A 17515-nucleotide genomic window follows, 5' to 3' on the forward strand; every position below is an offset into this window, starting at 1 on the left:
TCGGCGATCTTCCAGAAAACATTGTTTAGTCCCTGGACTAATTAACAACTGATTGGCAAATCACGACAAGTTGTATAAACACACTCATGACTCTTTTTTTTTTCTCCTAAAAATTTTTATCAGGATGTCGTATGACGCAAGACGTGGATATGTTTATATTTTATGCTAAGTATAAACAATTCCCACATGGAATAATCCAGTAGAATGTCCTCACACATCATCTGAATCAAATTTTCCTTTGTGGAATCGCTTTTCTTCTGCATGTTTCCAGAAATTAATAGGATTTTAACGTAGTTTAATGTTTCTAAATGTATTTTGATGGCAAAAACATTTCTGCTGGCTTCGGTTAGCCAGGAATTTTCATGTCTGGCTGTTGATTTCGATGTATAGACGTTCTAGGAATTTTCTTTTTCCTAAATTCTTTCCACTCGCAGGAGATTTTTGCTCAGATTTTCTAGAATATTCGAAAATTTCACTCACATATCACCGCCTCATTCATATATATTGATTAGTAGGATCACCTATATCGGAGAAAACGTTGTTAGGAGTGAACCCGCGTAATTTTTCAGGATTATTGAAGTTTTCCGAACATCAACTACCCGCTGATTATTGATTTTTTTCCTTTTTTTTAAGTGATTTTTACAATGATGTCATGGGGAACAGTCGATTTACGATTAGGATACGTTACCATTCTTTTAATTTTGGAGTGCTTCATAAATATCACGGTCTATTTTTTTCGTTCCATACTTTTCCAGGAAAAAAAGTGGATTATCCACACGCCCATATGCACCCCCATTTTCAGTGCCAGAATTCTTCCTTTCCATTTATCCATTGGTCAATCCTGACTAATGTCGTTTTTTCTGGAATTTGTGCACGATTTGGTGTTTGTTAAATTCTAGAGGCTTGGAATTAAAAGAAAATTAGAGACTAGAAGAAAAATGAAAAATGAGACACATGGATTTTCATACATCCTCCTATTCGTTGCCTTGTGACTGTTTTTTTTTCCTGTTTTGTGATCGCCGGGTATTTCTCTCGCTAAAATTTTTATTTTTGGCTAATTGGAGATTGATATGAGAGAGAAAAGGGATGCGTATGTGCTTTGGTGGGCCCGTTTTACACCTCCTTCGGCATTCTTCTCACATTCTCATTTTTTATGATCGAGAGAAGCACTAAAAAACTCGGGAGTGGACAAGCTTTGATGTTTGTTGGAGTTGAGGTGCTTCTAGAGGGAGTGGAATTATTCCGCAATCAACTACTCGGCCTCAACTTTAATTGTTTGCGCTTCGAGACAATTTGTCAGCTGTACGAACTCTTCCTTTGATGCGTGCAATCGTAATTTATCCTGGATTTCGATGGATAGAATCACGTCTTCCGACATTTTCTCCTAGGTTTTTTTTGTCAAGCTAATTTTTTTTTCTGCATCCCAGAGGGAAAAGAGCGTTGTCTTTGAACTTATCTTCTGATCGCATCTGATTTCTGCCTTTAAGCTGCCTTGCGATAGTTCTGGATTGTTGTCCTCAATGCGTCCGAAGATTCAGAGGATAGATTTCGTGCAATATCTCATATTAACTGTGATAATAATTATAAACATTTGTCCATCTGTGCATCTATACTATGGATCTATCCGGAACTAATTGATGTTGAAGTGTTTTAGCTATTTCTTACGCATTGAAAGCACCTGTTCGTTCGTTCATTACACGTTTTCATCGCTCCAGATGTTCCACGAACACGAATCCACCCAAACGGTGTTGTTTTCTTTTCAGATTCTCCTCTGCTCTACTATGGTCCCGGGTTAATCAAGGAATGCGTCTTCTGCTTCTTGTACTTATCGGCTGTGTTGCCGCTACTAATGTACGTTCTATACGTATTGATTTTTGTTTTGTTCTCCGCCAAATGCTAAGTGCACCTGTCACGGATCCGATATGCACAGATGGACAGTTGTCGCCTTTCACGCGGGAACAAGTCATATGTCAAAACATGTTCATAGAAAAATACAATATGGCGCTATCTTTCAAGTAATTATTGTGTCATGGATTGCTGAACATTTTCCAGGAATTAGTCTTGTTGTTACAATGGAGGTTTTGTGTTTGAAAAGCTAGGGACCGTTAGTAGGAAATTTTCTGAAAAGCAAAGCTTCCAGCGATTTACTGGATTGAAAAAATCCAGCGATTATTTCCTTGCACTGAGCCCGTTTGCGAACTTTTTGAAACAGGGAATTTTAGGAAATAGATCCCAGGTTTTCCCTTCCTCCACATTCAGTTCATTTTTGGCAATTAGTCATTTTGTAGGAGTTGAAGGCAACGTACTTTAGTCCTCAAGTTATCATGCATCCAGAAATTGCTGAGGCGTTGTGGGAGAACAATGAAAAAAAAATGAAGAGAGTCAGACAATGATTAGAAATGTAGGGAAGTTGGGAGAAAAGTAAAAAAAGAAAAAAGGAGGGAAATCTTTGTATGAAATTGATTGTGCTAGGCGAGTACCACCATCGTAATTATTTATGAACCAAGTTTTCACCTGTGCTCGCCTTACTTTTGTTTATTTATTTATTTTTATGGATGCTACGAGGCGCATAAGTTATCCCGAATTAATAGGTTTGGTGGTTTCCCTTCGTTTTGCTCCCAGATGCTCAACTAAGATAAATTGACGCTTTTCTCGTGCTACTGACATTTTTCTTCCATATTGTAAATACTGTTTTCTCCTGGATTTGTATGATTCTACTGTTCTTCCCGTTTAGTCCTCTTCCTCAAAAAATAAGCGAGCAATCGACGACAGCACACATACGACCAAAAAAAGCGAAGTGAGTCGATTTGCCTGGTTTCACTATTTGGTTTCCAATCTACTGCCCAGAGAAACAAGTTTTGATAGAATTTGCCATCCAGCATTATTCTGTAAATTAAATAAAATTCTTCCACGGAATCAATACTATAGGGGATTGTTGGATTCTGCAAGGAATCTCTCACAAAATATCGTGGAAATGTCTAGAATTTTTCGAAATTGATACATTACTACAGATAGTAGAAGGAAGTGGGAACGACTCTGGATCAAAAGACTCCGTAACGTCACCGGACGTCGAAATCCATGGGTCTGGCTATGGTAGTGACGACGAAGATGGCGATTCAGTGCATGGATCTGGAGGTTTGTTATCAGTGGAGTTGTACGTGGAGGAAAATTCTGGATAAAGTGGAGAATTTTTAGCCTCAATTGTTGATGTTGTCGAAGGATCAGGAAAGGTTATACCTTCGATACAACAACGACCACAAGTGACGACAACTACAACAACCACTCATATTCCTCCTGTACATTCACATTCGGATTCGGAACAATCACATGTATATATTTTCCTTCTGGATATTCAGTGGATATGTATTTTTTGGATAGAAAAAAATAAAACACATGTCTATTACAGGTGTTCAATCCAGTGGTGCCTATTCGACAACTACCTAAGGTAAATGAAAATATCAAAGAGATGTACATTATTTCTCATTAAAATTCTTCTAATTCTTTTCTTCCAGGATGACGTCACGACTACATCCGTAACTACAACTACAACGACGTCCTCAACACGGCGTGTTGCTATTCAGCCAGCAACTACACCTGATCCTACTGCCACACAATCACCATTCCATCCAGTGCTCAAACCCGGAATATTTGCCGGTATGTTACGATTTTTTTCATAAATTTCATTTCTTCTTTAAACTGGTTTCTGGATCAATTCCTTAGGTGTACACGGACTCAAAGTGAGCGCATGTAGACTCTTTTGAGGGAAATTTCTGTCTTTTTTCCCAGTAAAATTCTAAGGTTCTGAGATTCCACGAAAAAATTCCTGTTTTATAATTTTTCACCAGTAGCGATATTTCCGCGTTTTTTTTTTCATAACCTTCTATGTAGTGGGGGATTCTCTCGAATTTTTTCCTCATTCCGTAACAACCACTTCGAGGACAACGATGAATAGAAAATCTTGGGCGGAAATTTTTCCTGTTGCATAGAAATAACACTTTAACATCTCATAAATATGTTAAATTTTTTTCCCTGAATTATTTTTGTCCGATGGGTTTTTAAGGATAAAAAAAAGAATGGGGTGGCATGTCTTCCAGCAACTTTTGTGATTTTATAATTTTTTCCCGGGATGTTTTCAATTATTTGCTGGATATTCTGCTGTTTTTGACGGCGTAATTTAGTGAATTTCTCTGCTTCAAAATTCCCAGGAAAATTTCTCCAAATCTGGATCGAATACCTAACATTTATTTCGAGTGCTTAGTTTTACTTGATATTGCAAAAATGGTGATTTTCACTGAAAATTAACGATTTTCCAAACCGATTTCAGCTGTGTTGTTGTGGATTTTGAATTTTTGAATTATTTTCTATTAAATTTGTTTAAATAAGTGCATTTGGAATGATTAAACTGATGAGATTTCTGATAATTTCCGTTCTGAAACTCTTTCCATGAACCTGATTAGGGTTTGGTCAATTGCTCATCGTGCAATTCGCCTGTTACAACTTCCGTTCCTCCTTGAGTCTGCTGAGGCAACGGCTAAATTCGATTTTGTCGGGGAGCTTTATCGAATTCGATTATGCACAATATCGTTCAAGTCGTTGTTTTGGGATGTGGTAGTTGTGGGGAGCAGAGCAATAATGTGCCAGGGTCCCATATGTCGAGACTGGAAGACAAAGGTCGGGAGAGAGAGTGAGGATTGGATGTGGAACGTTATTGTGAAATGTTTCGTAAATACAATCTCTATTCCTGCTTTCAAGGATATAGTTAGTTCCTTGGATCATTGCCGTGGATATCTCTGAACTCGTTAGTTAGGATTAGGAGAGCTATTATGAAAGGATATGCTTCCGTTAACATATGTACGCAATTTTCCGTCTGCAGTTCCAAATGAGATGTGTCTTCACGGGTCCTAATGAGTTCCATGGTAGTGTGACTAATTTTCTGTGATAATTTAATTTTATTAACGTTTAGGAGAAGGTGGGAGGAGGTGTGAGGAGAGGGAAATGTCCTGAATGTTCCGGGGGGCGAATCGTATCGTGTCGTGACTTGTACTTCTGAGATTTCCATCCATGCAGTAAACGTCGTTGTGTGTGTATGCGTGTGTACGTACGTGTATGTGTGTGTACAGTCGTTTTTGAAGCACACCGCGGCGGTCATAGGAGAGAACGTACGGAGTGGACGTGCTGATATTTGCATACTGGTCGGATGATTGATATGCAGACAGAGAGGGAGAGGTCGCGTTATTTGCTTAAGGAGGGCAGATGGTAGCTGTAACCGAGGGACTCGACCCCATCCTCAATCCTCAATCCTCTCCATACAACACCATCACCATCTTCTACACCACACCCACCCACGCACACACACACACACAAAAAGGATAATTGTGCTGCCTGCTATCGGCAATTTCTCGCACCCTCACACCCCGACATTAGGGAGATGCTATAATTAGAAACGGGGTCATCGTTGTCCACAAAATTCTATTATGATGGAAAAATTAGCGTTCTTATTCCGAACGGAGATGATTGAAAGGATTTCCCTTAGTTAACTGCTGCTCCTGCTGTTCATATAATGGGAGATCACACTTAGATGGTTAGCTGCATTCATTGGGGACGTTGTAGGATCTGAAATCCTGGAAAATTGCGGTACTATTTAAAGTGGAAGCTGTGCTTTTCGTAGGAGAATTTTCTGACTTCGGCAAACTTTGAATTCACTTAAATTTGAATTACTCTGAGCTGTCAAATTGGATTTAACTAGGGATCGAATGATCCAGAGCAAAATATTTTTTTCTGCGCTTTCCATTTTTGCCCAATTTTTCGAATTCAAAGTTATTTCAAAATTCAAGGAATTAAAGCGGATTGTCTAGGTAGAGGCAAAACTATCGATTTAAAAAAAAAAAACTTTTAGACTCTATCTTTTGTTACTTTGATATGCTTTAGCGTAATCCAGAATTGTTAGTAGAAAAATTTAAACTGTAATTTTAGGATAGGTATCTGGAAAGGAATTTTTCTGTGAATAGTTAGTAAACTGGGGACTAGTGTAGCGCAGTCGGTAAGAGGTTTCGCTGTCTGGACGATCGATCGGAGGTTCGAATCCGTCCTAGTGCTCATCGAGCCATTCGTCCCTCCGGGGTCGAGAATTTGGTACCAGAGTTCCCTGGGAGGATAAAAATCCTGACCTGACACATCGGCTAGCCCCCGGAAGTCATTGTATAGGCTAGCTACGAGTTCGTAAACCTCAAACAATCCTGAATTCAAGTGAACACGTTGGCGAATCGTAAACGGATGGATCAACGTCAGTCACCTTATCCTTTTAATTAGCAGATTTGTTAAATTGTTGTCCGAAAAGAGTCCATCTATTTCTGGAAAATATAAGGAATCTTCACAAGAGTTCTTGGATTATTTTCCCATGCTCAAATTTTACATCGTAACGGGCTCTTTTTTCTTCAACCTCGTAATATAGTGAGACGTAGAATTCGGGGAATGGTAGGCGACTGGGGCGAATTTCTGGATGTCTCCAACGAGCACGCCGACAAATGAAGTTGAACACTTCGTTGATAAGATTGCGAGCGGGAGTGTGTCGTTATTAGGTTACACAATTTTATTGTCCGTATGCTTCCAGAACTATATACGAATATGTGATGTTCACGTAACGAAAAAAAGTACAACTTTTAAGGCATTGAAATATTTTAATTTTAATTTTGTTCAGAAGAATTCCAGGATAATTTTCCAGAAAATGATTATTTTCAGCAGTTGTTGGTGGAACAGTGGTTGGTCTACTGACTGCGATCCTCCTTGTGATGTTTATTGTTTATCGGATGCGAAAGAAGGATGAAGGTTCATACGCATTAGAAGAACCGAAGCCACGTCCTTACGCCAGTTATGCGTACACAAAAGCCTCCACAAAAGAATTTTATGCCTAGTGTTCTTCTTTTCCTCTCGTATATATTTCGTACACAATTCATTTCTTTTCTTTTTTTGCATATCTATCATATCATCATAGAGTCTGGTTCAACGCATGACTTTTAATTACGTTTAATATCTTTCGTTTATTCTATTTTTTTTTCTTATTGCGCTACAAAAATTGTGCCAGTATGTTGTGCAAAGTTTCATTCATTTTGTTTGTTCCTCTTTTTCTCTTGTCTTTTTCTACATTTTTCCTTACTTCGACTTACTATCTACGAAACTAACAAACTAGGCCTGTGTAATTGTGTTCATGTGTTGCGTTCACTTTTCATATGCCGCATGCCATTCGGACTCACCCTCTTTCTTTTTTTTTATTCGATTGAGGTAGAACCGCTTACGAACGTTGAGGCATCTAGAAATCGTAGAAATTCCCGAGTATCTTGGAGAAATCAGCACGGAATCCATTGATTGTGTGTTACATCAGTGTGATCGTATCGATTAAGAATCGATTTCCCATTTCCCAGGATTGAAATTTTGCCTCATCGTTCAGCTATTCATTACATAACAAAAAGAGATTTTGCCGTATTGGCATGGAAAGGAAAAACTGCCCGCTGACGACGACGATTGACTGACTAACTGATTGACCCTGTGTAACCGGCAACCGAGATGTTTCCCTCCCTCTCTCTGTCTCTCTCCCTCTTATCTCAGGATTGAGGTTAACCTGCTTATTATGTTTGTGCTTTTCGTGCGCACACACTCCGTCCAGGTGCATCGAGCGCTAAGCGCTTAGACGGACGAACGGATTACTGATTTCCGCTGTATAGTAAATAGATACAAATTCCATTCGGTTGATGTAGCATATCATGTGCTTACATCGAACGTACGCAAACAACAGCGAGGGAGAGAGGGGATTTTCGTGGAAAGAAGGAATGGGGAAAAAAAAAACCTGGAATTTCTGTTGCCGGATCCATAGGAATTAGCAGATATCAAACTACTGTGTACCCAAAAAGAAAGTAAGAAGTAAAAAAAAACTTCCAGGAGTGCATAATAATCTCATGCTCTTATGATATAGTAAAAAAAGTCAAATCATGTCGGCTTTGTCTTAATTCTACCACCATTCACTTGTCCGTACATTACATTTTTTTCTTTGTCTTTGTCTTCATTCGTTCGTTTTTTTTTCATAAGTGTTTTTTTCCTCTCTCTCTTTATGTGAAATTAATATCATTGTTTGCTTGTCCCATTTCTGTGAGATTCGTTATGTATCGATATGTAACACGATTGTTGTCGATTATATTTTCGACGACAAATCGGTTATCACATTTCTTGGTTGTTGTCATTTGATTGCGTAGGTTTGTCATTTTTAAGACTTTCAATAAAGATATTGTTATTGTTTTTTGTTTAAGAAAGAATACATACATATTTCTACACAAAAACACCTCATTATACAAATCGGAATCGCGCCCGGATCGCCCCCTTGTCCTCATCCTTCCTTTCCTATCGTTCCAGATCTTCCCTCCCCCCTCTTCCCTTCTTCCTCATCCCCCGTTGCCCCTCCGCTGGATTCGACTACCTTGCTCTTCCTCCGTGCTCCCCTCCCAGCCTCGCCTGGGCGCTGCCGCTCTCCCCTTTCGGGATGGGTGTCTTCCCATCTGATGACCACTGCAGCGGCTTTCCATGTGTGGGAACGGCCGCATCAGCCTTCCGATTTTCTTCAAAGTCCTATTTCACCGCATCGTATCCCAGACGGGTTACCTCTGCGTGTTTAACATGGTAAAAATAAAAGAGAAATAAAGGATACTGAAAAACAAAACCGATCTAACTGATTTTCTAGGAACACTCAAACATCCTGCAACATTCAAGGGATCCCTACTTTGAGAAATCGAACCACTTACCATTCGATCATCGACAGCGACAACAGGCATTGCACTATGAGACGACGAGATATTCGTCATCTCAGTTCCAGATCCACCAATTTTCTTTGCATGAAGAACAGCACAACCTTTAATCAGTCAACCGTGGAGAATTACTGGAGGGAATATGGAATAATATGAATATTTGTTTGTTTATGCCGATTCTTTCGGATCTAACGTTTGTAGGATTACTGAAGTAAAGTTATTTGGGACATCTTCCCACGGTAAAGTAGTGATGTATGCTGATTTAGTTTCAGTCACTTCCGAAAAAGCGAGGAAATTCGGGCCGAATCCACTCTAACTCTTTCCTGCATTATTTCGGATTCACAACGAACATAAACACTCCTTCCCTTTTATGCATAAATTGTACCTAACTGGAATTTTTGACAAAAAAAAAGAAATTCAGCGGGATTGGAATACTCCTTATGTACACGTATACAGAATGAAACAAAAAAAAAAGAGGAGAATCCTTAAACAGATCTTTTAAATCTATGAAACAAAGAAAAAAAAAACTGCATTCAACAACAATGAGATGCGCTTTTTGAGCAAGTTTTTAGTTCGGAAATGATGATAACAACAAACAAAACATAACCACTTGACATAAGTGAAAAAATTAATCTGGATATAAATTTGTTCAAATTCTTAATGAAAGAGCTGTGACGATATCCGGCACTGTTTGTGAGATGGCTGCTTTTCGGATGGCTTCCGTCCATCTGAAATAATATAAATAAGAAAAAAAAAGAACGGAAATGAATATAACAATGAATGTAGTTTTTTCTTAATCGTTCAAGGATTACTACCAGTTGACCGAATTGAACTTTAAACCAGAATTGAAACAGCAAAATCCATCTACAACCTCTTTATAATCCTCCTAATCTCTTCATAATAAAAATAATCCAAGAAATGGTTCTATGGTGAACCACCAGTATTAAAATTTGAATCACTTCTGGATTTTGTATTATTTATATTGTTCAATCGTGAGTCGTGTTAATTTAGAGTTAAAAAATATCACTACATACAACTTATGATTCGGATTAGAATTGAAAATTTGTGAAAGTTGCTGGATTTTAGATTTTTCATGGAAGATTTTCTTTGTTTTATGGTGAGCTAATATTCTCTAGTATTCTCTGGATCATGGCAGTTATAATGGAATAATAAGAGAAAGAATAAAGGCCCTACCTCTGGAATGAATAAGATCCATTTGTTCGGAAAAAATATTCGTGATTTGAGTAGACAAGTTTGAAACAATTCGAATGATGTATACGATCGGTTACTGATGGCATACATAATTTGTATTCTAATAGTGGCAAATTTGCCAACGGCACGTCATCCTGAAAATTAAACAGTGATCAGTAATTACGTTTGAAAAAAAAAGAGCAAATATTCCCGAATATCGTACTTGATGCATCTTATAAAAGAAAAGAGTATGTGATGTGAGTTCAGTCCATAATTTTTGCCATCCATTTGAGTTTCGTAATTTTCGAAGCAAATATCCGGATTGGGAAACCTCGACAATCTGAGAAAAACGGAAAATTAGAGGAGTGGAGGAAAATTTGTAACGTTCCTAATTTTATAGGATATTTAAAAGTAGGCGAGGTAAGTTCCATGATTTTGAGCGTCAAGCAATCGTGCACAAATTCTACGAGGAAGGTCTTCGGAATACAAGTATGTCAAAAATTACTATAATACTAAGATTAAATAGCCATTTCCAAAAACGGTGATATTCCAGAGCATTTCATTCTGGATCAGTCTACGATAAAAATAAGTCACTGGTTTTTGAAGGAAGCTGGATAGCACATAAATTAACACTTCGAAATTCCTCTTCTAAATGTGTTTTTTTTTTCGAATTCAGGATTTGTCAAGATACTTTTTTAGCAAATTTAGTAAGTGATATTCCTATTTTCAAATACTATTCGTGTTTGCTAAGGAACCTCCTGGATCTTTTTTAACAACTAGATCCAAGAAATGCTACAGTATAATCATACGAACATCATGGATCTGATGAATGTTTAGCGTCGATTTCCTGTGCCAACAAACTTGTAATGGGGTAAGCTTCTTCGGTCGATCCTTGGCTTGTGCATCATCAAGCGGTTCACCTGAAAATAACTTGAAAAATACATTGGAATCGCTTAGACAAATCCAGACTACCAACCATTTTCCATAGTTGAATTCCTCTCATGGTTATCGATTTGAATCGATGGCAGGTCAAGACGATTTCGAACGTCTTCTTTTACTGCTGTGCTAATATCCTGGAAAAAATATTGTATGTTTAGAAGTGGATACTTCCTGAACCACAGTATTTCAGTATTTTTTTAAATTTCATTTATTATTTATTGTTTTTTTTTCAATTTTAAATTCACTCACTTTTACCCAATCATCCTTTGCGGGGCTGAGTAAAATTACTGACTTTTTTCCCATATGCAGCGTAAATACGTCATCACGTTGTCCCGTTACATTGAACGAGTCACCATCCTCTACCTGAAAAAAAAATAAATTATTAACTTTAAGAAATCGCAAAGTTAACTGTCACCGGGTAAAAAAAAAATTCACCAATGGCTAAAATTCTGAAAAATTCACCAATAATCCCTTCAATTTCAGTTCTACACTGATCGCAAACGGTGTGTCCGTCGAGCGATGTGCGAGTAGAACTGCGTCGCTGAATAGGAGAAGCATTCGCGGCGATAGACCTCGTTGCGACCATCGCAGGACCCATCCAAAGCGAAGAAGTCGCTGAAAACATGAGTGGAATCTTCTGACTTTTTCCCTTCTCCTGGATCAAATCCTGTTTATAGTTTATTTTATCACGATGATTGCAGGTTGAAGTTAAAATTTTCTTGAAGCCACAAAAAAAATCATGTATCAGTCTTTTGTTGCTGACTCAGTCACTTTTATCCAGGAATGATCAGTTGACTCACTCGGCTCGGTTGAGTAAGCATTCCTTTCGTTCCAGTATCGCACTCTAATTGCAGTAATGCAACAAATTCACTAATTGATTCACGTTGTTTACAGCTATTTTCTGCAAAACGTGAGATTTTCTCTAATGCGACACGAACCGGACCAATATCCGTGTCATTGACTCCTTCCGAAAGTTGCCATTCAACCATTCGTGTAAGGATCTTAAAAGAAAGATATTTTAGATGGTGTTTTTTGCATTTTATTTCAGCAAATAAGTGAACAAAGTATTAAAATAATATTGTTAAAATTAACCCCAAAAAATGATTTCATTTTAAAAATTTCCGGTTAATTTTCCAAGAACATTCACTATAATTATTGTCAAAATACATAAAAGAAAGTTCTATAATAGTAATTGCCTCTATGCTTTACTTACTTTAAAATTACTTTAGAAAATTAGGTAAAATTCATGCAACATATACTTTTTTACTTGACATCGGGACCAATTTAATTAAAATTTCAAAGTAAAATATCAGAACTTACTGGCCGCCAAGCAATTATTCGATGAAGAATTTTTAAAAGAATCCAGTTAAGAGGAATATAGCACTGACTTGACTCTTCAAGGTTTCTGAAAAAAAAATGAACTGATCGGTTCTTCTCATTTATTTTTTTGAATGATTTTATATAATCGAAATCGTCTAAACCATGGACAATTTTTATCGATTGATTGGATTCTCAGGAAGGAGTGAACTAGTTGAACGTTAAAAAAAAACTACCAAACTACATGGCGCGAACATAATTCGGAATAATTTTGATAATATCAGCTTCAAGTTTAGATTTTTTAAAAAATAGCTTCTTGATTATTGCTTGTGGTTACGTGTTTTGTGTTTCAAGCGATGCGATGCTTGGAATGCTTCTGGAATGAAAAAAAAAATCATTTTTCCTGATGAGCTCCGCGTATGACTAAAATAATAACTCTTTCATTTTTTTTACATTTATCCTCCTCCGTTCACTCACAAGTTTTCCTTTTTTCCAGCACTACCCTCAGTTAGTGTATTATAAATTTGCAAAATACGTTGAAACATTTCAAACTTATAACTTTGGCTGGTCCCTGGAAATCTCACAAATTCCGGGAAAAATTCGTCAGAAGTTAGGAAACGATGACAAAGTTTGGGGTTCATCTAATTCGAACCACACTATTAGGTTTGTCTGCTTTAACAGACGCCCAAAATCCCGAGTCTTCCCATAATTTTCCTTAAAAAAAGCGAAACTTTTGATTGAAACTTTATTTAAACGGATATTTTTCCAAGTCGAATTATCAAATTTTTTTTTGATCAGTGCCGGTGGCGCTGACGAAGGAGGAAAAAAATCCTATTTTCTAACGAAAGGAAGAAATGTCGCCAAATTGGTACGATTTCAGGGCAAATAACTTGGCTAATTCGAAAGTGAGGATCCATGAAATGAATGTTCTGGAAAATTGGTGTTTTCCTCCATTTGAAAATGTTGCAATATCTGCACTGAGGTGAAAAAAAAAAACTCCTAGAATTGTAGAAAGTAATTCATGGCCAGGTTGCAGAGTTCTCGGATTGTTTCCATCTTTGGTGCCTCGGAAATGCAGTGGTATTTGTCGAGAATTATGGACAGTTCTTCTTCGATACAGTAGGAAAAATAATCAAATCAGGACCACACTATCAGGTTTCCCTCAAAGGCTACAAAAATTGGTCACCTCTTAACATATAAATTTTTGAATAATGATACTTTGAAAAAGACTGACGTCATGGCGGCTCGGAATTCTTGATTGCTTTTAGCGAGCTGATCGAGGGCTGCTATATAGATCGGATACTGTTCCAGTAACGACGTCAGGATCGGCAGGATGTTGTGAGTCATACAAAGTACACGTTGAGCAAGTTGTGAAGGATTCCTGAATAATAGTGCATCAGCTTTTCTCTTTATCAAGCGTTTTTTTTTTCGTTCAGCCAGTTAGGACAGGCTATATTTTCGTTTCCCGATCAAAATTCCTGGAAAGGAGTCTCTGGAACAGAATTATGCAAAGAGTAATACAGCGAAAAATGAGAATATTTCAAAACGCAATAGAAATAAAACTGGAATTTGTAGTGGATCTAAAATTAAGGATCGGGAAGTCAGCACATTAAATGCGTCCAGACATACTATAATGATCCCATTCTAAAGGATCCTCTTTTAAACCAACGTACCATGTTATTCTCTTTTTTTCTAAACTATTTTTTAATGTCATTCTATTTTTTTCTAAATCAAACTAATTTTTCAAGGCATTGATCGTTGCTCCGACGAAAAAAAAAATGAAGGATCACGAAATTGTTTTTTTTTTCGTTTGCGAAAAAAAATTATATTTGGAATTGTCGTCTACTAACGCAATGACATCGGATCAAGTTTCTGGATTTGAATCCAAGCGTAGATTCTTCGCTTTCGAAATTTAAAGAGTTCAAAATCGCCAAAGATACACTGTATACTTGCAAATTCCGTCTTTCTGGAAGCGTTAGCGTTGATTCTCCTGGATATCTTTCAGATTTGCAATTCTATTACTTTTGGTGTCGATAATTTGATAAAGACTAACCTTTTTCAGTATTTTTAAACTGTGTAGCGGAGGAGAATCATTTGAAGGAAAATTCGAAAGGCGGCCAGAAGAATCCGGAACAACTACTCATCGACTAACTATAAACTCTTCCAGACAGAATCATATGGACAAGTTTACTATAGAATGTGATCCCAAGATCCAAGAAATGCGGGATAAAGAGAATCTCTATTTGACTTTTCCAGCTGATCACCAATCTAACCTTTGAAAAAACTCAGTGCACCGTTTGCCAATTCAGTTAAAAAAAATCCAAAAAAAAAAAAAAATTCAAACTCCATCTGAGGCCATCTTTAAGAAAAGAAGAGAAATTAACTCGTTACCTCCGAACGACTACGATAGAAGTTTCCTTCAATTTACATGTAACAGAAGGTTACTTACTCCATGCTGCTGATATCCTCCAAAAAAGTACTTTGCGCATCTTTCAAATCTTTAAGTTTCTTCGATAATTGTACCACCACTCCAGAACTTTCCAGAAACGGTGCGATCAATCGTGGCAAACACTGGAAAGGATATATTTAAAAACAAACTTCATAGGCCTTATATAAGTATAAGTTAGTATATAAAGGTGCTCGGAAATGTGGATTTCTTACCTGTTTCATTACTAGTAACCATTAGTGGATCTTTTTAAGTAAATGATTTTTTTTATTTTAGAGAAAAAGAAGCGAAGAAGAAGAGAAGAAGAACAGCAGGGATAAATAGGAAGAGAAGGAAGACTGGAAAAGACGGAAAGAAAACGGCTGCATAAATCTTCATTTGTTGAGGAAACGAAATCGATCAATACGTACTTCACACACTAGCCGGAAATCTCTCGCTGCGCTTCTTTCGTGGTCGAGAAGATCCTCGAAGATGTTGGTGTACATATCCGCTTGAACAGCCTAAATTTGTACAAAACTGTATAGTATTTTCTCGAAAACTCTCATAAAATCTTCAAAAAATATGTAAATTATCCAGACTTTTTTCCTCGGAACAATACTTGTTAAATTTACCTCCTTATTGAATAGCGTAGCGTCATCGTAATCAATACAAGCTATTGATAAATCCGGCCATGTTTCCGTATCCTGCCTATTGTTTGCAGCCACAGGTGATTTGGGACTTTTTCCAAGTGTTAGGGAGCCTTGCGAGGATTTTTTCGCTCCAGAAAATTCTGAAAAAAGTACTTCTCAGGTATATTGAGATCGAGATAGGTTTTTAACGAGGGCAACTAAACGAGAAAATTCTGGATACCTTTCGAATAGATTGTTCCACCAATAGATTCGCTGCCGCTATCACTAGAATCGCTTCTACCATTTATTTGAGATTTCTGCGAACCGAGACTTGCTGTCTTTTCTACTCTGGAAGAGTTTTTTTTTCAGTACCTCATATTTTACAAATTTAAATTATTAAATAAAAAGCAGTAGTGGACAAAAATAAAAAATTCCAGCAGCTCATTCGTTATAGGCACATGTGCATTTCATAAAAATATTATTTAACACTTCGCTTGCACTTTGATCCTCAAATTTAAAATTATCATCCGATTTTTTCCTTTCTGTGATTATATGTATTCGTTAAAGCAAATATACACGTCATCATAAATAAAAAATTAGCTAAAAACTTAATAAATAATTTAGCTATAGTCAGGTCTAAGTGAAACTGCACTCACTTCTTTGAAAGTTTGTAAATATCGGACGAAATCGCAGGTTCTGAGGAGAATGTGGAATTCACTCCGTAGACACTTTTAGCACTGTAGGAAGTGGACATATCTGGAAGTTACGATCTTTGATCTTGTGCAGTTCAAGAGTACTAAAAGTTCTGAGAATCACTTGTAACGGGGAAAAAATGTTAAGGATCTAGTTCCTCTAAAATACCCATATTAGGGTATTTTTTGCCTTGTTTTAACATTCATAGCTCTGATCACTACTTTTTTATTGAGAGACTAGATATTATTAGCTCAATTTTTTATTATTCCCGAAAAACATGTTACAGTACGTTAGTGATCTTTTTCTCACCTTGAATTCGTCTTAGAACGACTAAGACCAGTCGTATTGCTTTTCAGGCAACAACGATCAATTTCTATTTTCTATTTGTGGACATTCCATTCGAGCATCACAAATTTTAATTAAGTAACTCATTAGCAATAAGCACTTTTTCACCTAGAATTTTAATTGAGAAGTCAGAGAGAATTTAGATTTTTAATGATCATCAGACTGGAAAAATATTTGTGAATCATTTAAATAAAGGAAAATTATGTGAAAAATTTGAAGCTATCTCCTAAAAAATAGCAGAAAAATCCTGAAATTTGCGCATTAGTTCAAGTGCAGCATCATTCTTTAGCATTATTTACCGAATTGCTAGAATCAATTCAATAAAATGAGCTGGACCCGTCAATAAACTACTATCACTCGCCATTCGTAAACATTAAATAATAAAGGTTACGATACAGTAGTGTTATCATGGATGGAGTAGGATGTGACATTATGAGTCTGGAATTCCTCCAGGTCTTAAAGATTCGAAAAAAAAAGACGAAAACCATCACCGAAATTCGGATACTGTCAAGAATTACGAGGAAATGAGCAGTACAGAAAAAAACGTAGATAGTATCTGAAAAAAAATCAATGGTCCTTCATCGTAGGTAATTTTTATGATTTTAATCCTCACATAACTCACCTCCATGAGTTCTATTTGATGTAAGAAAGATGTATTCAATTGAATTGATGATCCAACAGATTCACATCTTTTGAGGCCAAACTACCCACCTACTACCACTGATTATCCACGGAATCTCAGGATTCATCACGTACGTTATAGAATTTGCCATAACTTTAAGAAATTATCAATCCCTTTCAATCATGCGCATTCACATTTTCAAAAATTATTCAACTCCTTGGGTAGATCAAAAAGGAGAAGAAAATTGTCGTTCTATGATGTCAACAAACAAATATCTTCATATTTTATCAGTAAACATAACAATCATATATAAAAGTAGAATGACTGTGAAATACAATGGAACATGTATGTAGAAGAGATCACACAGAAAAAAATCAATAAACATCTCAAAATGATACAATATTACTACATAAACAACAATAACAGTTCAGCATTAGGAAACATTACATTTCAATATGGCACCGTATTAATTAGCTTCGAGCCTTGCTTATATTTACTTTTTTAGGGGGAGAAAACAAAAATGTGGTGCTGTATGGATATTTGATAAAGTGTGAAGTGTCTGTGC

The 17515-nt window shown here is 36.8% G+C and overlaps 2 protein-coding genes across 2 annotated transcripts; one reads left to right on the forward strand and one right to left on the reverse strand.

The window, feature by feature from the left end:
• Positions 1-1803: 1803 nt before the first annotated feature.
• On the forward strand, positions 1804-6911 carry RB195_026200 (uncharacterized protein; the record flags this gene model as incomplete). Its single annotated transcript, XM_013448201.2, has 7 exons — positions 1804-1851; positions 2735-2797; positions 3012-3135; positions 3196-3329; positions 3407-3445; positions 3513-3654; positions 6739-6911. The coding sequence occupies 7 exons, from the start codon at positions 1804-1806 to the stop codon at positions 6909-6911; spliced, it is 723 nt and encodes a 240-aa protein (XP_013303655.2).
• A 2527-nt stretch (positions 6912-9438) lies between these two features.
• RB195_026201 (uncharacterized protein) lies at positions 9439-16044 on the reverse strand (the record flags this gene model as incomplete). The annotated part of the gene is made up of 15 exons (XM_064214650.1): positions 9439-9517; positions 9984-10135; positions 10204-10320; positions 10794-10900; positions 10957-11053; positions 11169-11282; positions 11382-11534; positions 11720-11920; positions 12240-12324; positions 13471-13617; positions 14686-14807; positions 15093-15182; positions 15294-15451; positions 15532-15638; positions 15947-16044. 15 exons carry the CDS (start codon positions 16042-16044, stop codon positions 9439-9441), a joined length of 1827 nt encoding a protein of 608 aa, XP_064070531.1.
• Positions 16045-17515: the final 1471 nt, after the last annotated feature.

This window comes from Necator americanus, chromosome X, assembly GCF_031761385.1.
Source record: "Necator americanus strain Aroian chromosome X, whole genome shotgun sequence".
Lineage (NCBI taxonomy): Eukaryota > Metazoa > Nematoda > Chromadorea > Rhabditida > Ancylostomatidae > Necator > Necator americanus.